General features: G+C 40.3%; 2 protein-coding genes across 5 annotated transcripts; one reads left to right on the forward strand and one right to left on the reverse strand.

Moving 5' to 3' along the window:
• Positions 1-24: 24 nt before the first annotated feature.
• On the forward strand, positions 25-23660 carry cacnb2b (calcium channel, voltage-dependent, beta 2b). 4 transcript variants are annotated; one of them, XM_044037071.1, is made up of 15 exons: positions 25-559; positions 13343-13408; positions 15353-15475; positions 15589-15728; positions 16774-16835; positions 16947-16972; positions 18494-18574; positions 18688-18746; positions 18843-18952; positions 19730-19738; positions 21541-21692; positions 21818-21913; positions 22525-22698; positions 22959-22986; positions 23591-23654. In XM_044037071.1, exons 1-14 carry the CDS (start codon positions 542-544, stop codon positions 22968-22970), a joined length of 1128 nt encoding a protein of 375 aa, XP_043893006.1. In that variant the 5' UTR covers positions 25-541; the 3' UTR covers positions 22971-22986; positions 23591-23654. The 4 variants fall into 4 exon arrangements, 3 of the variants coding, with proteins under 3 accessions (XP_043893006.1, XP_043892997.1, XP_043892985.1); XR_006361228.1 differs by having other exon boundaries at positions 22525-22986; positions 23591-23637; XM_044037062.1 differs by having other exon boundaries at positions 22959-23660.
• Positions 23592-27653, reverse strand: LOC122776473 (heterogeneous nuclear ribonucleoprotein A0-like). Its single transcript, XM_044037037.1, has 2 exons — positions 26806-27653; positions 23592-24025 (listed from the first exon to the last, which is right to left on the reverse strand). The coding sequence occupies exons 1-2, from the start codon at positions 27638-27640 to the stop codon at positions 23667-23669; spliced, it is 1194 nt and encodes a 397-aa protein (XP_043892972.1). The 5' UTR covers positions 27641-27653; the 3' UTR covers positions 23592-23666.
• Positions 27654-27711: the final 58 nt, after the last annotated feature.

The following is a 27711-nucleotide window of genomic DNA, read 5'->3' on the forward strand; positions in this document are numbered from 1 at the left end:
ATACATATCCGGCATCACAGCCTCAGAGGAGGGAGCTAACTAACTCTGACTCAGTCCCCACTTTGCTGTGTATCAGTCATGCTGGACAGAGAGGACACAGGCACCAGAGACACCAGAGACACCTTCCTCCTCCTCGGTGCTTGTCAGAGTGAGCGGTGTGCAGCGCAACAGATGCCGCACAGAGAAATAAGCCTTTAATACCCTCGGGACTCGGGAAAGGGTATAACCACTCTCTCAACACGGATTTAAGTGAAACCTCGCACGCAACTCACCCGTGTCTCCGGCGGTGTCTCGTGCGTCGCGTCGCGGCTGCATATTTTGGTATATATTTGACTTTTACGCACGGAACGGCGCTGGATGAATGCGCGGTGACGTTTTTTTGGAACATTTGACGGCGTCTTTGGCTGAATCCACCTGGTGTAAAGGTAGACACAGTATCGTGCCATGCTTGTCAGTGTCCAATCTCATGGAGCCAGGTGAACGATAATTTGGACTGGGGATTAAAGTCGTGGAATAACACGAGAGGCTCGTTTAACTCACCATGCCGCCTAAGAAAAAGGTAAAACATGCGATTTGTAATGTTTTACCTTTGTAATGTTTGTTTTTTAGTGTGTGTGTGTGTGTGTGTGTGTGTTTGTTGAACAGGAAGAGTAGGAGGATGCACCATCTGTTGCACAGCGCGTTAATCCTGGTGTGAGGCCTTTCCACATCATTGCACTCACTGTTACAGTCACAATGCGCAGGGCAGACAGGGATTCATATCCTCATGCATGTATCATGTGCCATGCTGTGGCCAACTGAACGCCACAGGCTTCAGAGACAGGGTTACATCACCGATGGCCTGTGAAAATCACATGGATTAAATCTCTCCCCTCCTGCACTTATTGTTTCTTTCAATTAGAACTCTCGGACTTGGTGTGAGACATTGGTGTTCCATATTGTGGGACATTTATCAGAGATTTATTTATTCTCTCTTTCTGCAGGATGGATATTTTGCATTACAGCTCTGTGTGATTACTCTGTATACTATTATATCTCGAGTTGAGCAGTTAGTCTCATCTTTTGCATGAAACACTTACTTTGCTTAAAGGGAGTGTCAAAATCCGCAAAATTGTTTTGGTGAAGTTGCACATTGCAGCGGAATATCCCTCTCCTCACCTTTTGTAGCCTTCACTTCGCATCACAACTGGAAATAATGTTCAGTTTGTCCACTGGGCCGTCGTAAAATCACGATAGTCCAAAATGGTGGCCTCTGTAGAGCTGACCCAGCTAATGATATTAGTATAGGCTCATTCTGAGGTAATGAAATAAAACAACACGCATGCAATGAGCCAATTGTACACAAAATTATAGATACTTGTTTATTTTTCTTCAATTTCTACCAAATGGAAATACTTTCACCTACATTTTACACACTGGACCTTCTAAATACTGAAATACTAATGTCATTTACAAGCACTGAGAGAAAATTTCAGTGGAAAAGCCTTTAATACTTTAACATTGTGCATTGGATTCACTGAGTATTTGTGCTGTGCATCTTCACTGGCCTCACAATTTGATTCTGATCACTGTCAAGATGCATCTCAGCCCTAATGCTCTTTGTCCCACATCGCTATTTTTCCTTCTTTTTTTTTTACCAGTTAATACATATGGAATTTAAACATTTCTTTACAGATGAAATTGAAATCTTCCATCCCCGAAAAACAATGCACATTTTTCTGCTGTTGAGCTGCAGCTTCTAGTACCTGGAAAATCAACAAATATTAATGTTAAAGGCGACTGTAATTGATTATGTGCTGTAGGGATGCACCAGTTTATCAATAGGATATCGGATATCTGCAAACACGTCCAGATCCCCCCAATATGACGAATGACTACATTTCTAATGACTTCTATACTTGCTCCCTTTGAAACTATATATCTACATCTGTGGCAACATGAATTAGAAAAATATTCTGCTTATTTTTAAAACAGAGGAGACTAAATAACCTCTGCAGTTGGCCACAGGGTAAAAGGTATCTCTACCAGTGTCGTTTATCGGCCCAAGCTTTCCCGATATATATATATATACATATATACAGTATATATATACTGTACATATATATATATATATATATATATATATATATATATATAGGCAGATTGGATGTTGGCAAATATTGAGCTGCAGCTTCTAGGACCTAGAAATTCAACAAGCAATGATGTTACATGGCTATGCTGGATTGTGCGCTGTCATTACACTGTTGCATGCCCACACTGTGATGCATTATTCTCAACACCCCTCCTGTTTTAACCATCTGGATAAATCTATGTTGTGTCCACTGTGCAGGTGTAGATTTCCTGAGCTACAGGTCTGACATTATAGTTCAAACAACAGTGAACATAGTTGAGCCTTTAGCAGATACAGGGTCAGATTTATGTCAACAGCCGGTGGAGACTGTAATACATTGATAAATAACAACAAATGAGAGGCACAAGAGGGATTGTGTAGAACCCTGTAGATGCCGTGTACTGTATTGGATTTCAGTGCGTGGTTAGTGCTGGCCCACTACTTGTTACCCAGAATAGGAAAAGCCTCTTAGTAGCTGTTAGTGGGGCATTACATCCAGATACCTGCTCCTCTTCCAGGCAGAAAGTGGAGCAATGAGGTGCTGGAGTGAGTTGTGTGGAAAGTTCCAGAGGAAAACTTGGTAGAGCCTCATGCTTCCTTTCCTTTGGTTTCCAAATTGATTTTTAAATGACTTACGTCCGTGGCTCCCACTTCACCCGATGAGTGACTTGATGCAAAGAGTGAGAAATCATCTAGGCACGAATGAATGGCAAAAATTTATTTATTTATTTTTAAATAATCCCCTCACTTGTGTGTGCGCACGCACACGGATGTCCTCAGCCAACCCTAATCATGTTGCATCATGGTGCTGTGCAGTGACGGGCAAAGAGACTTGGTGTGTATAAAACCTATCTTTTACAGGGGCCAGGACTTAAGTCGTATAGATAAAATGAATGCAGCTATTCTGTATCCGTATCTGATGCCTCGCAGAGAGCTCGAGTACATTCAGTCTGAGCAGCGGTCTGTTGTCTGTCGGTGAGAAGTTTGTCTCTCTCCATCTCTCTTTCTCTCCAAATCCGAGATTGACACATGCTATCTTAATCTCCTTACTCACAGACAATCATGACCCAGAGAGAGAGAGAGGGAGAGAGGGAGAGAGGGAGAGAGAGAGAGAGAGAGCGCATACATGTTGCTTTTCCTCTGTAATTCCTCTGAATTTCCCATTTGATTTTGCTTTTACTGGCGATCCATCGAGGGTGTACCTCACCTATTGCTTTATGTCAGCTGAGATTGGCACAGCGACCACCATGTGGATGATGAAGCGGTAGAAAATGGATGGATGGATTTTGCTTTTCTTTCAAAGCAAATCTTTCTGTTCTTTTTGCATCGACAATATTTTAAACATGCAGACTTTTGCCATAGAGCTCCAGATGTCATGTGACTACTTTTGTTTACAAAATCTATACCTAATGTGAAGTGATATGCTCGCTTTGAGCATATTTAATGGCAGTGATCCATCTGTGCTGTCTCTCAGGATCTTTGGTGATTTAGCAAAATGCTCTGCCCTCTGCTTGTCCTCGTCTGTTTTGGCTACCATCTACCCTCTTCACTTTTATCAAAAACAGCCAGTGAAGATACCAGTTGCCTGACATACACTTTATGGACAAAAGTATTTGGCCACCCAAGTATTGAATGCAGGTGCTTCACTCAGGCTTTGGGCTAGACCGCTTATCTCCAATGAAGGACAATCTTAACGCTCAACATTTTGGACAATGCTATGCGTCCAACAATTTGAGGAAGGTTCATCCCAACATGACTGTGTCTCAGTGCACAAAGCAAGGACTACAAAGACATGGTTTGACAGGTTTTTGGTGTGGAAGAACCTGACTTGACCCACACAGAGCCCTGACCTCAATCACATCGAGCACCTTTGGGATGAACTGGAACAGAGATTGTGAGCCAGGACTTCTCGTCCAACATCCGTTGCATAAATGCTCTACAGAATGAATGGACACAGATTCACCATAGAAACACTTCAAAATCTTGAGGAAAGTCTTACAAAGAAGAATGGAAGCTGTGATATCCAAGTACTGTATATGTATTTGAATACGTCATTGCTGTCTCTGATTTGTTGCAATGGTCAAGTGTCCACATACTTTTGTCCATGTAGTGTATATACTGTATACTGCCAGTATATGTCCATGGAATTGAACAGCGCAGCTTCCTGCCAAAATATCCTCGTTTTCTTCTTGATTGTGTGACGTCAGCTACCAGACGTCACCACAGTGACTCGTGGTGGCAGATAATGTAATACTGTACAGCTCTTCTATTGTTACTTTAACACTTTGAATAAAGCCTGAACCCAAACTACATGAAGTTAATCAAATAGGAATTGTTTGTTTTCCTCGAAGACTTGAGTGGCGCTCAGAGGCTTAATCGGCGTTGTGTGAACACATTTTGAAAATGGTTTGAATGTAACAGACATTTGCACACATTTCAGAGTCGTGGAGTATGGTTTTAACTCACTTACTGAAATGAAAAGCAAAAAAAAAACACACAAACAAATGAGAAAGAACCCAAGTCCCAATAAGTGGAGATCTAAAGTGCCGTGACACAGCCTTTTACTCCACAGACGGCAGCTCATGCCAAAGTAAAGACGGCAGTGCCAGCTGGGATATATCTGCTCCACGGGAGCATCAGGCAAAAGGCCTGGTGCCAGATGATGCAAAGCAGCTGATTAGACAGTACATGGGATTGGTGCACAGTGTGCAGAAAGTCTGGTAACTGCCAAGAGACAAAGCGGCAAAGAAGTTGAGCTGTTCCTCCGTTACAGGCAGACATTTGTAGGTGAAAATAAGGAATTTTCAAACACCTGGGCTCAGCGCCAGCAGCTCATTAAGAGGCCCGACAGGAAAATTTGTCACAATTAGATTAGTGACCTGCTCTTCAGACAACAGGGAGCTTTAGTAAAGGGTGATTAGTAAGCAGGCAGTGTTTGTTTTTTTCCTGGCGCATGATTTTATCTTCACGAGCAAGGTTTTTAATGAAGGTTATTAGGCTTAGGTCAAAGACTAATGACACTGTCACTTTGACTAACCCGATACATGGACACAGATTAGGGATGGGAATCATAGTGTACCGATGATATCACGATACAGTGATTCTGTGATAATCGACATATTGCAAGACAATCATACAGTGATACATCAAGATATCTGTCTAAAGTTAATAATGCAGGATTTCTCTATTTATTCACCACATAGAAAACAAAGTGTATAAAGTCTATGTATTGAACGCGGATGGCCAACTCCCTCTTCGTGGGCCAGGTAACTTCTGCCCAAGTTTCCCTTCATTTGAGGAGACAGGAAGTTGCAATGCCCGGCAAGTGAATCTGAGACTTTACTTCAGGGCGCCTTCATTTGTTAATGACAATATCAATATTTGCCCTGGCGTGCCAAAAAGAGGAAGGATGACGATATATCACCAAATTAATATTTTACACAGATATACACACGTTAACACATGGACACATCTGTACTGCCGAGCTGGTTAAAAACACAGGTTTTTCCTCATGACCAGCCTCAATGTCAGCGCAGTTGAAGCCAGATCCACTCTGTCTCAGAACTGATGCTAATATCAGGTCCGAAGGGGGCTACTACTGTGTCCATGTGGCCTCTGCTTTAAAGCTGAACTTTGGAAGTCTGGTCAGTTTTCCGCCTTTTTCCTTGACGGAACTCCCTTTTGCGTATACTGTTTTATCTCCACTGTCATTAAAACTCCCCTCCCCCATTCCCCCTCTCCTGGCCATGTGCATTGTCCTTGCTGATGGAAGAACACCCACCGAAAACAAACCAGCAATGGGCATTGTTCGTAGAAATGATCGAGAAAATGCCTTCACAACAAAAGCAAACAGGAAGTGTAAATACACATAAATACATAGAGGACACAGAGATTATTCAAAAGACACTCGCAAGTGCAACTGCAAGAACGCCACGTCGGCATCCGTTTAGCACGCTTCTGTTTTTCTTCATTTCTCACCATACGGAAAAAAGCAATTCATGTTTGGAGACCCGAGACCTTGCAAGACCTCCTGATTCTGAGGTCAGCAGCCATGATCTTGCAAGGCTGGTTCTCCACTAAAAGACAGTAGGGGGAATGGAGAGAGCCCCCAATCTCCCCGCTACAAGACATTTAACCCTCACAATGTCTCCAAAGCTGTTAAATAAGGGTACAAATCCTGCTTAGTTCTGCTTTAATCATTTTAAATTGAATGCTGTTCAGTCCGAGCTATGTGAGAAAGATGCACATACTGTGTGAGTCAGGGTGAGAATCTGCTACTGGCACTGATTGTATTACCAGATCTTTATTCCTGTCCTTCTCTTCGTCTTTTGTGTGTTTGGTCATGTAGTGGATTTGAATGAGAATATGAGGTTTGTTTGACATAAAGCACAACCAGTGGAACTGAGCTCTGCCAAACTTAAACTTAGACTTCATTATAAGTTAATGGATCTCCTTCATTTCTTAGTTGGTCTATGAGGATGGAGTGAATTTAATTTGGAGTTGAAGACACTGAACAGTGAATATGCTGGAGGATGATTTTTATCTTCATTTGTGTCGTTCTGAGGATCACAGCATGTTGAGAATTGTCATCAGTGCCAGTCATTTATGCTGAGGTTGCATATTCCGCTTAATGGTTGTCATGGTAATGGCTCCCAATGTGTTACGTACACCAAGTGTGTACCAGAATCTGCTGCAGTGGACAATTTCTACTTGTGCTAAGTCGTGCTGAGAGGAAATGTAAAATAAAATGAACTCCCTAGTCCCGTAGTCCATGGGCTCAAATGTGTGGCTAGAAAATCTAGCAATCATCTGTGATGAGGAATAGCTTTGATATTTGACTGTATTTGCATCAAATCTGATTCTTTTAGCTAAGATTATGCTACAGTTTATTAGTTGCCAACTATATTTACGACCCCACCCTTCAGTTTTGAAAATATGTAGTTTATTCCGGTTAATTCCCATGGAAAGTTTCCCATTTTGAAAATTCCTGGAATTTTGCAACCCCATATGTTGCACAATTCGATGATCAGTGGGTCATGCAAAACTACTAGCCACTAGGGCTGTAATCAACCAAAGAAAGTCTTGGTCGACTGAAGCCCTGGAATTTTGCTCTGTGCGAGATGGAACATTCAGACACAAATAGCCTGCAGTTATAACGCGAATCAACGATTATTAGACTCAAACATTGAAATATTATATAATATAATTCTGTGATGATCATGTACTCAAAACAGGCATTCGACTTTTTCCCCGCCATTTATTTTTGTAAAATGCTGCCACACTGCCGATGTCTTTGACATGGATGTTAGAGGAGGACTGACGGATGGTCTTTAATCTCTCTCTAGTGGGTTGGGCTAATCCAAAATAGTGAAAACAAAGGGGGGTGTTCTCTGAAGACACGCTGTTACCTGTGAAACGGGGTGCTGTGAAAACAGCCCCATTAGCACTTGGTACTTCCTCCTGATGAAATGAACCATGGCAAAAAATCCGAATTTTGCTCGAGCCAGAACATATCGACCAATTTAGAGTAGTTTACGCTGCAAATGACACTGCAAATGAATCTTGGGTGTTGTTGTCATCATCATCTAACTCACTCTCATTGCTAACCCTAACCCCTATTTCAATTATTTTTTATGAACTCTGGATTTGTTTTTGTAATGTTCTGTATGCTTGTAGCACTGGCTTGTAATTGTAAATCTCTTGTGCGATGCTTTTGCAAGAGTGCAGTAGATTTATGCTCTTCTAAAACCTTAATGTGCTCATTGTTGACCCCTGAGACTGATGGATGTAAAACAACAACCGAAACGGTGGCAATAACTCTGTTTTACATTAGAAACAAATGTGTTAAAGGCACACAGAGGTGAGGTTATTGTCTGATTTATAATTTGCTGTTTTATTAATATTATTAATTATTTATTTAATTATTATTTAATTACAGTACCTGGCTAGGGTGTGTGTGTGTGTTCGTTCTGTGAAGCAATTTGTGTGTCTCGTGAGACCTAAGACTTTGTGAGACCTCCCAAATCTGTGGACTCCAGTTTGGCGGCGCTGATCTTGCAAGGCTGGTTTTTCACTAACAGACAGTAGGGGGAGTGGAGACAGCCCACAACAAGCCTTTGTTCCGATAGCCAACCTGCATAGTTCAGCTTTAAATATAGGTAGGTCTGGCAGTTGTCAATATATATTCCCTAAGGTCAATTAGATTCAGAAACAAACATGTATGACAAGACAAAAAACACTTCAGATTACAATAGGTAATTTAAAAGTCTGCAAAATATCTGCATCCGGAATGAAGCAACTTGAGCTCTTCGTGTCTCAAAAGGGACCAAAAAAGTGTCAAAAGGACCAAGAAGAAGTGTACCAATAGTGGCTCATGCAGTAGATGCAATGGAGGTGATGTCTAACCAAGCCTGGTTAATGTTCAAGTGGTTTGTATAAAGGTCAATGAAAGTATTTGAAGGCAGGCATCTGCTTCTCTTGTCCTCAGCTCATTATTTTGTGCTGTAGGTTGCTTTTGCATTTTCATCAGTCTGAAGCTCACAAGAGAAAGTTTACTTTGTTTCATTCATAACTTCCTGTTTGTGTTACAGTATGTGTTGTTGAGAATATGGGAGTTGATTGAAAGAGGCTATGACGATGCTATGTTGTAGTCTTCTTTCAAGAGCACAGTTTCATGTGTCCTCTGGTGAAACGCAGTGATCCAGGTCAGCCAGCTGGCTCCTGGTGAGTCGATGGCTCTCGATTCGATTTATTTTAGTTCAGGGATTGAGTTGATCTCCCCAGTCGGACACTCCCCTCCTAATGTACTCCTGTAGCATGTGCAGAACGAGCTGTGTAAACACTTTTGTGTGGCACTCTTGCGTGAGTCAACTTCAGGTAGTGCACAAGAGAGAAAAAGGCCACAGCTTCACTTCAAATCATCCTTCCTTTGAAGCCATGTGATCACACTAATGAGCTGAGATGATTGAGGGACGGATAAATGTGTGTTTGCCTACCCCTGCTCTAAATTGACCCCATAGGTGCTGTTGGTCTCCTGTTGCGATGGACTGGCGACGTGTCCAAGGTGAAAAAGACAGAATGAGTGAAAGAAACATGTGTGACAACATCTTTTTTACAGGTTGTATTTGTCAAAATTGGGCTTTTAATGGACAGAGGGAGGATTCTGTGGCATTTTTAATACTTGACCTTTAGCAAATATATCTGCATGCCGCATGGACGACTGAGATGGCCACCACAACTGTGCTTTAAGTTAAGCTACTGAATGTGAATCATATTTTCAGTAATACACATTAAGAAGTGACCTTTTTCTCGAATACAAACCTCATTTTGCTTCACCTTCACTTATACAGTAGACAGCTTCTCTGCAGTAGTGAGCTCATGATTGTTTAATAATTCAGCGTTGGCGTTTTTGCACAATTGGCCGAGTGACTTTGGCTTGCAGGAGAGGCGGTTGCTGTGCTAACAGATGTCTACACCAGTCATGGGTAAACAAAATAACCCTCCCTGGGTATAATTCTACCGCAGATTTTTTCTGGTTTTCATGAGTTTGTGGCACCTAGAAAAATCTGAAGGAAGGATTTCAAACCCTGGAATTCACAAGGCATTTAAAATTAGTATGGAAGTTGGTGTGGGAGTGTGAGGCAAACTTCTCATTCTGGGCAGAAAAGCCTGTCTAATGAAGAGGAAATGCAGCAATTGTACAATTACACAGGTGAAGTGGCTAAAATTGTCTGCTCAGCTCCACTAGAAACTCAACATAAACTCAAATCTAAGAACAGAAAAACCCAGAAAACATTCTCTCATTGTGAATGTTTTTACGTAAGTTCATGTCACCCTGAGCAAATATATTTCCTTTGTCTTTGTTTTACCTCCGCCAAAACACACCTTCTTTTCTTTCTTCATATGACATTTATTCTCACTTCAGTTCCTTTGTAGATTCCTTTGTAGATTATGTTGTCTTTCTTCCCTCCATCCCTCCACCTTTCCTTCAGTGTTCTCACTTCATTTTTATGTGAGATATTAAGTCTTTTGGAGTCAGTTCCATGCATTAAATGACTTGCAGCATAATCCGTCACTGTCAGGGACAGAGTGTCTCACGAGTTGTCAGGCAGAACTCTCATTTGGAATAACATAGACGGTGGGAGTGACGGGATGAAGGAGATCCAAAGGGGAATTGTTACTAAAGCTAAAACGATGAATCGATTATTAATCGATTACTAAATTAATCGACAACTATTTTGATAATCGATGAATCGGTTTGAAGCTTTTTTCATGATTAAAACAAGATTTTCAATTGTTTAAACTTCTTAGATATGAATATTTTCTTCATTTCTTTGCTCTGGATAACAAAGAAATCATTAAAAGTGAATCATTTTGGTTTGTGGACAAAACAAGACATTTGAGAACAGCATCCTTTCCAGGTTTGACAAACACCGATCAACATTTTTTAAGGTTTTCTGATATTTTATGGGCCAAACGATTCATTGATGAATCGAGAAAATAATCAACAGATTAATCGATTATGAAAATAATCGTTTGCTGCAGCTCTAATTGTGGCCTGCTGGTCGAGCATGATGTTTGAACACAATCTCATGAGCCTGTACAAATCACATGAATGCTTTGCCATGCTGGTTTATTTTTGTGAAAACAAAGACTTTGGTCCCCTTTGGTATAAATAAATCCAATACAGGAAAAGTGCTGCACAGAACGATAACCTCAATCCTACATTTCTTTAGAATTAGGCTGAAATATTTCACTGCAACAGGGTTGAAGAGGTTCAGCGATGGTGCAGTCAAATCAATCATATCATGCAATGAAAGTATATGAAACTTAAACTGTTCTGTTAATCTTCCTTTTACCAAAGTTAAACATTTTTCAGCTGGACTTTTGAACTGCACTTTGAACCAAAGCTTCTCCTATTCATGCTTTAAATGATCAAAGAAACCACAAACCCCCGGACAAGTGTGTAATGAAACACTTAGTCCTTAAATTAAGCCATTAAACTCAATGAAAAGTGATTATAAAAAATATCCTCCAACTTTGTCTCCCCCCCACAGGAAAATGTGTCACTAACCACCTTGCCAAATTGGAGTAATTAAAAAAAGTCATTAAGTGTTTAAAATTAAGCTTTCAATTCATCTATCATTGTGTGCTCTGCGACGCGTGGGATGTGTCCACTTTAGTGGGGACCAAAGTCTGCAAATGCCACGTTTGTCCACGTTTATGAAAGAATATAAACGTAAATGCTCTTGTATCAAACTTCCTGTTCAACTGAGAAGTGACATTCTGCTGAACTGCCTGAACATGCTAGAGCATGTACACGAGTCCATGTCTGATGGAGGAACTGAAGTACTGACCTACTTGGTTTAGAGGTCAAACTCCACGAAAGTCGCTGTTGGTCATTGTCTCTGAATCAGTGTCAGAAATGGTTAAGCGTATTTCGTATCGCAGAATATAAATGTGAACACCATGTTAACAAGTGACATTTTTACCACTTTGGTGGCAGTTTAACTTCATATTGTACACAAACACAGAGCTGGTTTAGCTACAGTCCTGCAGGAGTCTGCTCTTCTCTCTGTTCTTATTATCGAGTTGAACAGAACTCCATAATTACATATAAGAGAGAGAGAGAGAGAGAGAGAGAGAGAGAGAGAATTTGTGACTTTTGGAATGCAAGTGTGTATCACGAGCGCCAGATCCTGGCTATGACACAGAGGACGTTCATCACCATGTCTTTGAGGGGACAATTTAATCTCTGGGACACATGGCACACAACCCAGAGCATCCTCTGGAGGGATTCACTGCAACACCTCTTGACAGTTGAAGATGGGAGGATGTGGGGGAAAAGGAATGGAAATGAGAAAGATGCTATGAAGTGATGAGCTTAACAGTGAAGTGTTCTGTCAGTTTGCATTTGGGCAGAGAGTAGAAGAAATTTGATAAACAAATAATAATAGTTTTGACCTCCTGTACTAGAGCTGTCCCTTCTTATTTGAAATTCGGCGTTGATTCAAACGTGGGGTGTAAAGTTCATGGTCCAGCTGTAATGACCTGTTTGAAAATGCATGCTGCAGTCTCATAGACCGTTTGAAGTAGTACGCCTTAGGATCCAGCACAGAGAGCTCTTGGAGATGCAAGTCCACATGAAGGACACTCCTCTCTCTACACGTAGCAAGCTGCTGCTTTGGGGGAGATACATGGGGTCCACTAAGTAACCACAACTCTCTGTAAGCTAGCTCATAAATGTCTGTGTGTGCCAGGGACATCATGAAACCAGTGCTGACCCAAGCCCTCAGAGTAGCCGGCACCTATTGTTGATGCAAATGTAAAAGTATGAATTACAATAGTTATAGTTATTTACACCAAACCAGTGTATCACAAAAGTGGCTTAGTATTAATTTGCACTTTCGTATTCAGTGAAGTAACTAAGTGTGCTGACACTGAACTTAAGTAAAGCAGTTTTCTAACCAAATAACATAAGTATAATACTATTATAGATATCTAAATATATCTAAATATAAAGATATCTAGATTTCTTTAATATGTTAAACTACTGATTTCTCCACACAGCCTCTGGTGATCAGGGGGCCCCAAGCAGCGGCTTAGCCCGCTTATGCCTTTGGCCGGCTCTGGGTGAGATGACAGTTTTTTGTTTGACAAAAATAGTCAGGGTGGAGTGTTTCAGTGGTTAAGACCGCTTTTTATTTAAAAAAAGACCGGTACTCTGCGTGCGCAAGACATCATGGTCGCAAGTTCGACTCCGCCCCTGGCTAATTGTACTCAATTCCATTGTAAGTCGCTTTGGATAAAAGCGTCTGCTAAATGACATGTAATGTACGGTAATGTAATGACAAAAAAGTACTTTTGTCAAACAAAAGACATGAATTCTCTCCTTTCAATCAGTAGAGATAGTTAATGAATAGTTTTTATATACTATATGTATATATATTTATATATATATAGAAATTATAGATCGTATAATGAGATGTGATGATAAACTCATTTGTGCTTTGGTGATGGTGGTTGAAGTCTGGACAGTGATGAGGAGGAAGTGGGCGAGTGTTACAGCCACACACCACATGTATGACAAAGAAAAGCTGACTAAAAATGACTTCAGTGATAAATGTAACCAAATATTCACAGTCCACTTAGTCTGCATCACTGAACACACTGCAGTGACCAGTTGAAGTGATTGAACAGTCATTACTGTGTCTCTCTCTCTCCCTCTTGCAGGGAGAGCGTCACGATTCGGATGCCGTTGAGGAGAGAAACGCCCAGGTGCAGCTGGAGAAGGCCAAGGTACTATTTCACTGTTGCATCATGGTCTCAGCTGACCCGACCCACCGCTTCTCACACATTGACTCATTTTTTTTAGAAAGGCTGCTGTCAAGGACACGCTTACATCGCAGACAGGAAACACAGACGTCAGGTGGATTAATAGAGTGATATTCTGCCATTAAAACGAGTCCTTGTGGACTTCACCCGTATCGTCTCTTTATCTGTTCAGTGACGGGAGAAGGATGATAATGAAGGGCAGTGATAGTTGCTGATGTGAGCAATAGGGCTCAATCGTTTGGGGGAAATATCTACTTGCAATTTTTGGTTTTATTACAGACATTGCACTTGCAATTTTCTTCCCAAATAATAGTCAGTGAACTAAAGCACTTCTCAAAAACAGTTAAAAGGTGCTTCATAAATAAATCCACAAGTTTTATGAGGAGACAGTAATAAATAAAGCACACACAAATGTGGAGTCCTGTGGCATGAATACGGAAACTTAAATTAAGGCTAATATTCTTCAAAAATGTCACAAAAGCAGCACATGGAGGAAACTTTGAGCATGAGAAAAGTTCCCTTTAGGTGCTTAAACAGCATGACCAAATATTAAATATACTAAACAATAGAGTTGGATTCAGAATGATTAAAGTTTCAGGTTTCTTCCATCAAAAGCTCTTTCACTTATTTTCAGCCAATAATCAATATATATTGACAAAGACTAAATTGAAATGAGACAAATGAAATAGATAAATAGTTATAATAAGACCAAAAAGCTGGGGTTTTTTTGTTTGCTGTATTGTTTTTTTCCGTGTAATTGCGAGTCCAATCTCTTCCACTCATATTAAACTGTGCTGAAACGTGTCCCATTGAATATTAAATTCAATTCAATTAAATTTAATCCTCCCCCACATGTTTGATGTTCTCCCAATTGCCGCTTCATAATTAAGGCGGCAAACACCCTCTGCTCGTCCCCTGCTGATCTCAGCGTCCACTGCCTCATCTTTCCAAAGTGGAGTAATTAGCAGCTCGGCGCGCTCGCCGCTGACATTTGACTTTGATGGGATTACAGCGCTTTACAACTGACATGACCAGGGTCCTGTAACTGATGCTGCAAATTTTATTACCAGAGCTTTTCCCTCTGTGGTGTGTGAAAAGGTCCTCTGTGAAAATAGCTACCGTTACTGTGTTGCCAGAGATAGTTCACATTTGCAAAGAAAAATGTGCTGAATTCAAAACAATTCAGAAAAATGTTAGTTTAAGCCATTAAAACCTTTGGATCTTAAGGGAGAATCACGCTGCTGTTAACTGCTGCATGATTCTCCCTTAAGATCCAAAATCTTAAATACAAGATTAGAGTTATTTAGGTCCACAGCTGGTGTTGTTTAAAATAGAGATTCCCAAAGACTGACAGGTCATTTATTTGAGGGCCCCGTACAAATTTGCAGAATTTTCTTCATCCTGTAAATTTTATTTGAATTTTTATGAAATACAATGAAATACAGCACGTAACATGTTTCATGCTGAGAAATAATGTTTTGTAGTAAACATGTATTAAAAATCCTCAGGTTTTTGGTTGTTGTATGGTTCAAAGTACTTACTTAGTTACTTAGAGGGCATCTTAAGTCTTTATGGCTAAAGGAATGCCAGTGATGACACTAGATTTAATTAAAATCTTGATTTGGTGGAGTTTGGCCGTGCAGTATTGTATGACAAAAGCCAAAGTTGACAACTGCTGCTAACACAATGTCCAGTTTAGCTCTGTGAACAAATGTTAATAATCGTATCCTGTGAAGATTAAAAACAATATTCACAACTATACTCTAACTGTTTATTGATCCTTTTACAATCCCACTGCGCATCTGGGTTGGGAGAAGAGTACCAGTTTTCCATAACACTAATGATTCTTAAGAAAGTACATGTATGGCTGAACTGATCGTTAGTAATAACCATGTCCTGTTTACCCAGTACAAGCCTGTTGCATTCGCCGTACGTTGCAACTTCTCTTACACTCCAGCGGACGACGACAACGTCCCCGTGCCGGGCCAGGCTGTCACCTTCGAGGCCAGAGACTTCCTCCACGTCAAAGAGGTTCTTTTGAAATAAACTCACACACAATGACACTCACACAGTGCAGCTGGAATTAAGTTCTCATCCCCTGAGAATCAAGCTTTAACCATTACACTCATTTACCCAATTTCCAGAAGTTTAACAATGACTGGTGGATCGGACGGCCGGTGAAGGAGGATGGTGTGGTGGGCTTCATCCCAAGTCCAGTCAATCTGGAAACCATTCTCATCAGAAGAGAAGTCCAGGCGAGGAAAGCTGCCAAAGCTTTAGCCAAGTATGTACATGATGTCGTTCTCTCCACTCGGTTCAGGGCAGAGAGGGAGAGTTTTTTATCTTTTTTTTATCTTATAAACCCAGTGTGTTGTGCTGCTGCATCAACAAACAAGAGATTCAAGTTATTTTAGGTCCACAGCTGATGTTGGTTAACACAGTGGTTCTCAAAGACTGGGTCACTGGGCCAGAAACAAATTTTCAGAATTTTACTCAAGATTTATCTCTATATATGTTGTAAATAATATGTTTTAATGAATGTACCAAATGTCTCGTTCTGATTCATTTACCAACTCAAAATGACACTAGCAGTGACAGACATGGGTGTAAATGATGGCACTTTTTATACAGTTCTAGCTCTACTCTGCTAGGGTTGGTATCAGACGCGTCATTTTCCAATCTCTTCATAGCTCCACACTGGCGATCGCCGGCTTTCAGCAGTGCTGTCACTAAAATACACCAGACTCCTCTTTTAAATAATGCGATTTTAGACATTTCCTATGCTAAATGTTGGAGATTAACGCATGTTTACAGGATTTTTTCAGTCTATTTAACTGATCTACAGTTCGGCATTGTTCGGCTTGATTCTTGTCTCGGACGTCACGCCACATTTTAGTGTTGACTCTAAAAAAAACACCAGGTACTTTAATTGATTAAACGGAAAATTAAAACACATTTGTTTGCCATCTTTAATTTAGTAAATTTGGGAAACACTAATTTACAACGGTTGTGGTTTAGTCAAAGTACATTTTGATTAGGAAGGTGTGTGTGTTGTGTGTTTTTGTGCAACATGAGGTCTGTCCACAGGATGCATTAACGCTACCACATACTGTACCTACACAAACACATAAACATGCCATTACGCTAATTCCTTACTCTTTTTACTCTTTTAAGTATGGTCTATCAGTTGTGTCTCGCAGGAATAAACAGAGAAATACTGACAGCACTTTCCACTTTCTTTGCTTTCATCGTGACTGAAGTCTAAAAATAATTTTTAGGACCGTGAAAGATGAAACATGAGCTAATTCTGGACTTTTCTCTCATTTCAGTAAAGCATCTGCTCAAGCAGCTCAAGACATGAACTCAAAGAAGTACACTCCCCCGTCACAAGGTCAGTGTGCACTGAATAAGCCCAAAATACTGTATATTATTTTTGTTGTTGTCAGTTTAATTGCATATGATTTGTACATTAACTTTATCTCCTGTCTTTCTCTATGAACAGCCAATCAACAAGTGAAAAAGAAACCGGTTAGTTGATCAATTGTTTCTTTTTTTTTCTTGTTATAAAGTCATCAACGAAATGTATTTTCCACACCAGTCTGTGGAAAACTTAAAATGGACCCAAGCTTGTGTTTATTTATAAGACAGCAGGTGATCAGACAGGTTTTACATAGAGGAATAAACAATGCAACAAAGAGTGGACATCGAAATTCGTTATGTATGAAACAAAATATGAGTTTTACATAATTTGCCCGCCTCCCACATACATTTTATTGTTGTGTTTTTACTTACAAATTCATTTAGCCTTTTTCTTGTGGGCTTTATATGTGTGTATATATATATATGTATATATGTATATGTATGTATATATATATGTATATATATGTATGTATATATGTATACATATGTATGTATATATGTGTATATATATATATATATATATATACATTGTTCCATATTGAAACAAATATGAGGTGATCAGTTCATTTCATTCAGCGTTTTCAAATCCAAACTGAGAATTCTTGAGGCTGACTCCACATTATGCACTTGTTTTTCATAATGTGCTTGTAAAATTTAATCTGGATTCTTTTATTTGTTTTCTGTTTGAGTTTTAAATGTGCAACTCTTGAGCGTTTTGTATACGCTGCTGCCTATCTTGGTCAGGACGCCCTTGAAAAAGAGGTCCTTAATCTCAATGGGATTTTCCTGGTTAAATAAAGGTTAAATAAAATTTAAAAAAAATGATGGGCTATCGTGATATAATTTTAAGCTTTTATTGCCCACCCCTACTGAACCCAAAAAAGTAGATCTACACTGAACCCCTGTTGACCAGCCTAGATGCTCAGTGGCCCCCAGACCATTTGAAGTTGAGACCCCCGTCCTAGATTTTATCTGTACTGACTTAATAGTGAATGATTGTTATGTTGTAAGTCATGTTTGTTTACTTGTCAGTAAATCAACAAACAAAAAAAAAATTATATTGGAAAAATTATCTTTAAATTATGACACAATATTCTCTCATGATATCACAAGGATATTTTTGTTGATATGTTTTGATATGGACTGATACCAAAATTAAGTAAAAACTAACATGGACAACTATAATTAAAAAAACTATAGATATGTATAATTTAATGTTGAATGTAATATTTTGTCTAATATATGTCTTATTATTACTATTATAATAATGCTAGCAAGTACATTAAGCATTACGTTATGTCTATATTATGTAACCTTGCTGGCAGCTGGCAGTGCTATTCTAGTTTTATTTTTATTTTTCAAGTTCCTTTTTACCTCAGGAATGAATGTAATCCATAAATATTGTAATTACCATACAGCTGCTTGACCAAATTCCCCATATTTGATTGATATGAATCAAATAGTGATACTTTTCACAATACTGCTGACTTTGCTTATTGTAAGTTTGCATTAATTCCTAATTTTTTGCAAGTGAAAGGAAAGAAAGTGGTGAAAAGTTGCTCGTATTGTTTGACCCGACATCCAAGATGTGTTGGAGTTGATCTAGTGTTTAAATATCTGTGTCCACAGGGGGAGCATGTGTCTATGTATGATGTAGTGCCTACAATGCGTCCTGTGGTTCTAATGGGACCATCACTGAAGGGATTAGAGGTAAATCTGCCTCCCATCGTCCAGCCTTTGTTGCCCAATGACTTTCATTTTGACTTGTGACGAAACCTAAGATGTTCTGTTTTTAAACCCACATTCTCTGTGTCTCTGTCCAGGTTACAGATATGATGCAAAAAGCACTGTTTGACTTTCTGAAACATCGATTTGAAGGCAGGTTAGTTATTCAGTGTTCACGGCTTTAATGTGGAAATGAAACATAATGAAAATCCTGTCCGTGTAATGACGCCTGTTACTGTGTCTCCTCTCTCAGAATTACTATCACACGAGTCACAGCAGACATTTCTCTGGCTAAACGGTCCATCCTCAACAACCCTGGCAAAAAGGCCTTAATGGACCGCTCCAACACCCGTTCCCATTTAGGTGTGTTTTATTTTATTTTACATTTTACCTCGACGGAAACTTTGAGATCAAAATAACACGTTGTAGGATTTGTAGTTGGTTTTGTGTCATGAAAACCAGGAAAATCATCGTGGAAACATCATTGGAGAGCAGACAATTTAGAAAAAAACCCAACAAAGGAAGCAACATTGAAACACTTTCAGTTACCACTTTGAATTCTTTCATGTAGTCAAAGTCTCATTTGTGAGTGAAAGATATGAAGGCACTTTGCCCGACGTGGCTTTATAAATAAGAGTGTACCAATGATGCTGTCTCCTCAGGCTTATGAAGGCCAGGAAACCAGCTTATAAAGTACACAATGATGGATGTATGGAGGCTTTATAATCCTAACCTGCAGCCAATAGACTTTGGCACCTCTTTAATCAGTCTGTAGTGCCAGATGGTTGGAGTTTACTGCAAAATAACTTTAATTGTCCGAGTGCTCTGGCACCCATCTCACTGTCCCACGTGGCAAACCTCAGCCACTCGGAACTCTAATTAGAAAGTGATACGATCTGACCCAGGTGCTAAATTCATGTCCTGGACTTTTTCTTGACTGTTTCTGTTGTCATGAGGTGTTTTTTTTTTTTTGTTTTTTTTGCAAAGATAAACCCTGCTTTTAAAATGGTAGAATTCTGTACAGCAGGTTCATCCTGATTGCCCCTCATTGGTTAGAAGTAGAAACGGGAAAGGGAGTAAGATTTACCCCGTCTTCTCTTTCCTTTCTTTCCTGTCTCTCTCATGGCTCTCTCGACACAGATGTTGCCGGTACGTATGACTGAAAGCTCTGGTGGTCCCATGTGTCTTTGACTCTTCCACCTCCTCCCTCTCCCTCCTCTCATTGCCTGACACCAGACACTGTTGAGACACCGTTTCATGCGTAAATATAGTAGACAGTTTTGTTTTTTTTTACAACCGTTAAAGAGCAGACACATGGCTTGGCTTGTTTCAGATGTAACTTGCTGTTATTTATGAGTGTGAACATTTCTTTAGGACTATATCCACAAGCCTCCCTCCCTCTAGTGTCTTTACTTTGAATTACTCTCCCTACTGTAATGTAGTGTCAAATATCCTGGATATCCTCATGGATTAGTTTGACAAGAGAATTTAAATACACCACTTAATCTGGTTTTAGTCAGTAGGACGAGTGTGTGCGCGTGTGTGTGTTTTTTTTGTATCACTTTATTTTGATAGTCCACTGTTGACTCTCTTCAGTATCATGTCAACAGAGAATCTTGTAGTTTCCCTATTGATAGTCTGGTGATAGTGAGCTATATGATTAGAGCTGCAACAATTACTCAATTAATCGATTAGTAAATGAATTGTCAATTACTTTGATAGCTTGAAGCTTTTTACATGATTAAAACAAGATTTCTGATTGTTTCAGCTTCTTAAATGTGAAAGTTTTCTTCGTTTCTTTGCTCGATAAAACAAAGAAATCATTAAACACTGAATCATTTTGGTTTGTGGACGAAACAAGACATTCGCAAACGTCATCATTTCCAGGTTTGACAAACACGGATCAATATTTTTCACATATTCTGACATTTTATGGACCAAACGATTACTCGACAGATTAATGGATTAGGAAAATAATTGTTAGTTGCAGCTCTCTATATGATACTTGACATGCCAACACAAACAAACAGGTAATCAACAAAGGCTTGATCATGCAAGAGTTTATAGTCATATATTCATATATTCATAGTTCATATATTTATTTGCAGTTATATATAATTGTATCACTAATCTGTTCAATAATTGTCAACTGATTATGTGTTGACATGATACTGGATACCTGTACATGATGTGACTTCTGACATGTTTGTGCACTTTCTTCTTGCTCATTTTAGATATTTTAAAGCTGAAAATGATGATAATTTCTTTCTTATATAACCACTTTGTTTCCATACAAATCTCTTGTTTTGGGGCTAGTGCAGTGCCTGTTGTGTGAAATGCACTCCCCACTGCTAAACCTGACAAAAACATTCAAATGTTTTATAGTTCACAATTTATTATCTCTTTATTTAACCAATCAATATTTGTTGTTTGTCTTTTAAACTTTAAAGGAAAGCTGAACTTTACCTGCATTTGTTTGTACTCGTACAATGACAATATAGATGTGATTCTGATTTTTTATGTTGATGATGTTATTATTATGTAAACAAGCAAAACTGTCAAACCTGACTGAAAGAGCTCATGTATGTTAAATCTGTAGCCATCTTGACATAAAGTCGTTCACTTCCTGTGTGCAGCAATGTTGCACAGAGATATGACATCTTAAACACAGCTATACTGAGAAACACTGACTGATTATGTGGCGCTGATAGACTTAATCAGGATTGTGTGAACTCATGTGACGAGAGTTTTAACGTAAAAGTGGTGAACTACCGTGTTAAGTAAGAACAAAATAGAGAAAAGTGCCTTCTGCTTAGTTATTCTCTTTTATACAGTAACATACTTACCTGTGACATATGACATCTTGAGACATGTAGACAAGGAAATGAAAGGATGCACGGCTGATGGATTTCTAAGTGTTGACATCATGCTCGTGCTGTGTTCCTCTGCAGCCCAGATCCAGGGGGAGGTGGAGCGAATCTTTGAGCTCGCACGCAGCCTGCAGCTGGTGGTTCTAGACGCAGACACAATCAATCATCCTCTCCAGGTGTCCAAGACCTCGCTGGCCCCAATTCTAGTCTATGTCAAGATCTCCTCACCAAAAGTAAGTTTAACCAGAGAGTGATGTAGAATTAGGACATTTTCCTTACAAAGTGAAGGTATCGCTGCTTTCTATCCTAAAAAAAACAAACTGTAATCTCCCTTCTTCTCTTTATTCTTACCGTGTAGGTGTTGACCAGACTGATCAAGACAAGAGGAAAGTCTCAGACCAAACATCTAAACGTTCAGCTGGTGGCAGCAGACAAGCTCGCCCAGTGCCCGCCGGTGAGTGCCATCTGGTGGCCACAGTGTAAAATTGGTGCAGTGGCAGGTGATGGATGCTGGGGCAGATGGGCAGATGGATGCCGTGTCACATGTCACATCTCTCCATCTTTGGCTTACGGCTTACAGGAAATACAGCTGGGCTGGCTTATTGAAAACCATGTCGCCGATTGGATGGAGATAATGCATAGTGTGTACATTATCGGCCAACTGTTGTCTTATCTTAAAATGTTAACCAGTGTTTTTCAAACCTCAAACTGTGATGTTTTGAATGATTACATTACATGTCATTTAGCAGACGCTTTTAACCAAAGTGACTTACAAGGGAATTGAGTACAACATGCCAGGGGTGGAGTTGAACTTGCGACCATGAAGTCTTTTGCACACAGGGTACCGGTCTTAACCACTGAGCTACTCCACCCCGTAAATAAACTAGTTGGAGAATAATTTAGTCATCGATTCATAATGGATGAATAATCGCAGCCCCGACTTTCTTATCACACATCCTACACGGCCAGTTTTCAAAAATATCTTTTCAGCCGCACGCCGTATCCGTCTTCCCCTGTTGTTTCCTGTGTTGTTCTTTACTTCCTCTTTGTTGTTTTCCCCTGCAGGAAATGTTTGATGTCATCTTGGATGAAAACCAGCTCACAGACGCGTGCGAGCACATCGCTGATTACCTGGAGTCCTACTGGAGAGCCACTCATCCGCCAGAAATGGAGCCCGTCAACGCAGTGGTGGCCCGGCTGGCTGAGAATACACTGCCCACCAGTCCTTCAGGAATACCGGTACAAATCAAACACAAATGCATAGTGTATACAACGAAAAGAGAGGATGAAAGATAATATTATTCATAGCTTCATGTCATCTCATCCCACTCATGTCATCTGAACAAAGTCCGCTGAATGTGGAAGAACTGCATTGTAAATGAAAGTTTGTGCTGGGGGAGTAGCATGTAATGGTGCCAGTGTGCTGCATTATGTATCTGTTCTCATCTTTCATCTAACATTTTCATGTCATCTCTCCTCATCCTTCCCTCACTGGAAAGTTGCTGAAATGAGATAGGTCTGCCTCTGGTGAGTGAGACACTTTGCAATTCTCTCTCCGTTGCATTTTCACCATTCAGTGCAGTAATGAAGACGAATTACAGACACTCCTCCTCCTGCAGAGGTTAGCGACCGAGGACAAACATGCATATATTATGTATTCTGTCAAGACAAACTGTTACTTGCTGAGAAACCAGTAAAATGCATTTTAAATGTAACAGCAGTCCAGTCAGAATCAGTGTAAAAACTTTATTTGGACTTTTCACTCATTTGACCACAATGATCTACACCAGGGTTTGTCAACCCAGCTCCAACACACCTGATTCAAATAAATGGCTTGTTCTCAGCTTCTACAGTGCTTGCTGATTATCTGACCATTTAAATCAGGTGTGTTGGAGCAGGGAAACATCTTATTCACACCAGCTTCTTCTTAAATAAGTCCAATAAGTTTGTTTCATCGGTTTTGGGGGAGGTGTGAATGCGCAACCAAACTCTGATGCTCTAAACTCTGGTCCGCCTAAAAACGTAGGTCTCGGATCGCTTCAAGTCAACCAAATGCAGGAAGTGGACAACGCAGGGCATGGGTATGTACTGATTGCATGATTACACTATGTTGCTTTTTTGTTTGTCCCAGGATGAGCATAAAAACAAAAAGGCATCAGCGCCCAAGAGGAAGGGCTCCCGCGAGAACCACCTGGACCAGCACCCGCCTACCGCCCAGGCTCAGGAGCAGAGGGCTGAGGAGGGTCAAAGAGAGGAGGAGGAGGAGGAGGAGGAGCGGCTCCTGAGGACTGAACCAAAGAGACTCCAGCACACGCATCACCACCACCACCATCACCGCCGCATGGAGCATCACAGTCACCCCCAGCACAGTCAAACACACGGTGGCATGGAAGTACAATCGAGCAGGGATTATAGCCAGAGGATTCCCCGCAGGCACCTGCACGAGGGGAGGGAGGAGGAGGGAGAGGATCTGGTGGAGGAGGAAGAGGAGGAGGTTCGCTATAACCACCGGGGCCAAAACCACCACCATCATAACAGCAACCACCACCACCACCACCACCATCACCTCCATCAACATCAGCAGCATCACAGGGGGAACAGTCAGCCACACGTCGAAGAAGACTATGAACAGGAGCACAATCGACAGCACAGGCACCACCAGCACATTCCACCACGAACGCACCCCACGGATCACTATTCTGTTCATCATAACAACCACCATCACCACGGCAGAGACAGGGACAGGGACAGAAACAGGGACCGAGACAAGGACAGAAACAGGGACAGAGACAGACACAAGCACAGAGAGAGAGACCGTGATAGAGATCATGGTCGAGACAGGGACAGAGATGCGAGACAATGGCACAGAGATTCTTATACACACTCATGACTTCTACTTCGGACTGGTGCATGATTATATGCTGCTCAAGTTTTGAATGCACTAATAGACAAGGCAGAATGTGTTGTTTCAGTAGAAAAAGTTTCTCCTCGTATTGTTTTGCCATTTTTACCCGATTCTTTGCCACCTATAGGAAATGTTTTTTTCTCAGTGTACGTTTATGTACAAATGAACTTCATTACTCAGGCAGTATTCTGTACAAGAACAAGGCTGCATTTAATCTTTGTGTTTTGTTTGGGTTTGTTCTTTTTTCAATAAAATGAAATCTGAAATAGTCAAACATTTCCCAAACACCAAAGTGACGCATTTCTTGTGGACGGAGACTTTGAAACCAAATGACATTTCAATCCCATGTGATAATAAAAAGCATTCCGTCATGAGAGAGAAGTAACAACCAACAAATGAGTGATAATCCAAGGATTATTTTATTCTCATACTGATTTATTTTCTATTATATGGTGATTGACTAATCATTCCAACTCAAATATGTTTTATTAGGTAGTCCAGTAGTTTTCATGCAGCTCATTTCACATTCATTTTTTATCAAAAACTGGAAATTAATTTTCTTATTATCTCGATAAAAACATTTTGTGTGATGGCAAGATTATTGTTTTGCAAAAATAGAATTCTGTCTCCATGACCGCATCTTAGGAAATTGGATGATACATTCACAATATCTGATTAATTAAAAATGGTTAAATTATTGATAATAAATAATTGATTTCTTTCAAGCATAAATGTCAAACTTTATCTGCAATGTGACAGTTTGCCGCTTTGATTGCTCAAAAAACAGGTGATCTGAGGACGTCATCTTGGCTATAATGTGAATTTTCTTTTGCGTCATTTTGTATCGATTCAGTTATTTTAAGTTAAAATAGATGATCACGTAATTTACTCATAATCTCAGGACTTGGCCTCACCTTGAGTCTAATGTGTTCTTTGTATCTGTGCATTGAATACATCTCATGTCTGTCTGGGACGTTTTGTCTCATCAAATGGTCTAACGACTGCGGGGATCAAACAACTCATGTATTTAAAACCAGATGCATATCTTCAGAAGTCAACAGTTTATGTTAAACACTGGCACTTCAAAGTCTAACTATTTTTCTACTTGATTCCTCCTACTTTTTAGAATGTGTTCAGTCATATTTATTGAGCTGCATTCGCTCTGGAAGCATGAAAACTCCTTTGGTGACACTGACCTGTGCTCTATGCTGGACACTCTATGCATCCTCTTGTGATAAAATATAGTGCTTGAATACAAACTCTATGCATTTGTACATAATTCATGAATGCCTTGTTGGGTACATGTAGAGAGAACCAGAGAACTGGTCGCACTGTTAGAACTTGAGGTTTCTCTCCTCCTTTCTGTATTGTTTGATTTGGATATTTTTGTTTTGTACAGAGTTTAGAACTTAATTTTGATAAATATGCATTCTATTGTTAAAAACAATCAAAATTAAACCATAAACAAAAAAACGCATTTTATGCCAGCATGGGCTACACTTATTATTTGCTTCTTATTACACGGATCTTCCAAACTCAACTGACAACTGAGCCATGACGAATTAAAGCACGATGTTCCTTTACCATTGAACCATTTTTATTTTTTTTTTAAGGATTTTGATTCATTTGCTCTGTCACAACTGCCAAAATGTTTCCATCCCTTCTGGTAAATGTTATCCAGCTTGTGTGGACAAAAGTATTATTGCACCTTTTGTAACAGTCGCGGTCAACTGCATTGTGATTTGCACTGCATTGAGGAACTTTGAACTGCAATGGGGAGCTTTGAACTTCAGACAGAAACTTTTGTTTTTCCTGTAGAGGGCAGCATTTCACCTCTGGGTGACTCAGATTCCTGTGACCCTCGTCTTCCGTGTTGGTCATCTACTTTTTTTAGTGTTTCATGGCAGTTGGCATTTCTAGTGTTGAATGACTATCCCCTTCTTATTCCGGCTATGGCTGACTTCACCCGTTCATTTCACCAATCTGAGTATATGGGAACTGCTGGAAAAGATGTCATGTAACTAAAGTATGCCACTTTAGAAATGCTGTGGACTACCTTCAGGGAGCCTTGTCAAATAAGTGAGATGCAGTAATAAAGCAAGTGATGTGTTTTATTTAAAATTAAACCTATCAAAGTAAACTAATTGCCATATAACCAAAGTAAATCATAATACAAATACATGCTATTACGTACAACATAGCTGAATTCAAAACCACATTACTAACAAGGTTTCTCAAACTCAAGCATTGAAGTCACAGTGGGTTTACTCCAGAAAACAAAATATAATCTAATTGCTTAAAATGTAATGATAGTAAAAAATCATGCCATGGGGAGCAATCGTGGAAGAGTGGACAGAGGCTCATTACAGTGACCCAGGCTCAGGTCTAGCCCAGGTTCCTTGCTGCATGCCACATCAGATAACCAGCCCAGACGCCTCTGCTGTAGGGAGCAGAGCTCCTCTGAGGGCCCAAGGACCCCTTCATGGGACCATAACCAGATGAATGCTGGCCATAGCCACTGCCAAACTCGAAGCAGTTTCTACCACCATAGCCACTTTCTTGATCCCCATAACCTCCAACATATCCAGGGTATCCTCCATAGCTGCTACCAAAGTTGTAGCCTCCGCCATTTCCATAGTTGTAGTTTGTGCCGTAGTCCCTGCTACTGTAGCCATTTTTATTTACTCTCACACCTCTACCCGACCACCTGCCCATTGCTATCATGCCTCTGTTGGTGTCCTGAATCAAATGCTTGGTCAGGGCTTTTTTGACCTCAACTTTATATCCACTGATGTTGTGGAACTTCTCTGCAATTGCCCGGTCGGCTGCATGTTGTTCGACAAACAGCACAAAGCCAAACCCCCTTTTCTTTCCTGTATCCTTATCCAAGATGACTGTGGCCTTCTCGATGTCACCATACTGGCTAAAATGGCTGATCAGATGTTCCTCCTCAATGTCGTCTTTCAGACCACCAACGAAAATTTTCTTTACATTTGCGAGGGCCTCTGGTTTGTTGGCATCCTCTCTCACTACGGCCCAAGTCACTTCAACGGTTTTGCCGTCAATGGTGTGCGGCCTACATTTTATTGCCGTTTCAGCCTCCTCCATTGTGGAGTAGGTTACAAAGCCAAAACAGCGGGAACGCTGCAGGTGCATATCTTCAATGACAGTGCAGTCGATGACTGGACCATACTTCTCGAAATGCTTGCGCAGACCATTGCTGTTGGTGTATACGTTCAATCTACCGACAAAAAGTTTACAGTGCTGGGGGCTCATGTTCCTTTTTAACAATGGGGTCGGTAAAGCCAAACAGTTGATCTGAAAATGGTGACTGTTGACATCTGCGA

The sequence above is a fragment of the Solea senegalensis genome, linkage group LG1 (genome assembly GCF_019176455.1).
Source record: "Solea senegalensis isolate Sse05_10M linkage group LG1, IFAPA_SoseM_1, whole genome shotgun sequence".
Classification (NCBI taxonomy): Eukaryota; Metazoa; Chordata; class Actinopteri; order Pleuronectiformes; family Soleidae; genus Solea; species Solea senegalensis.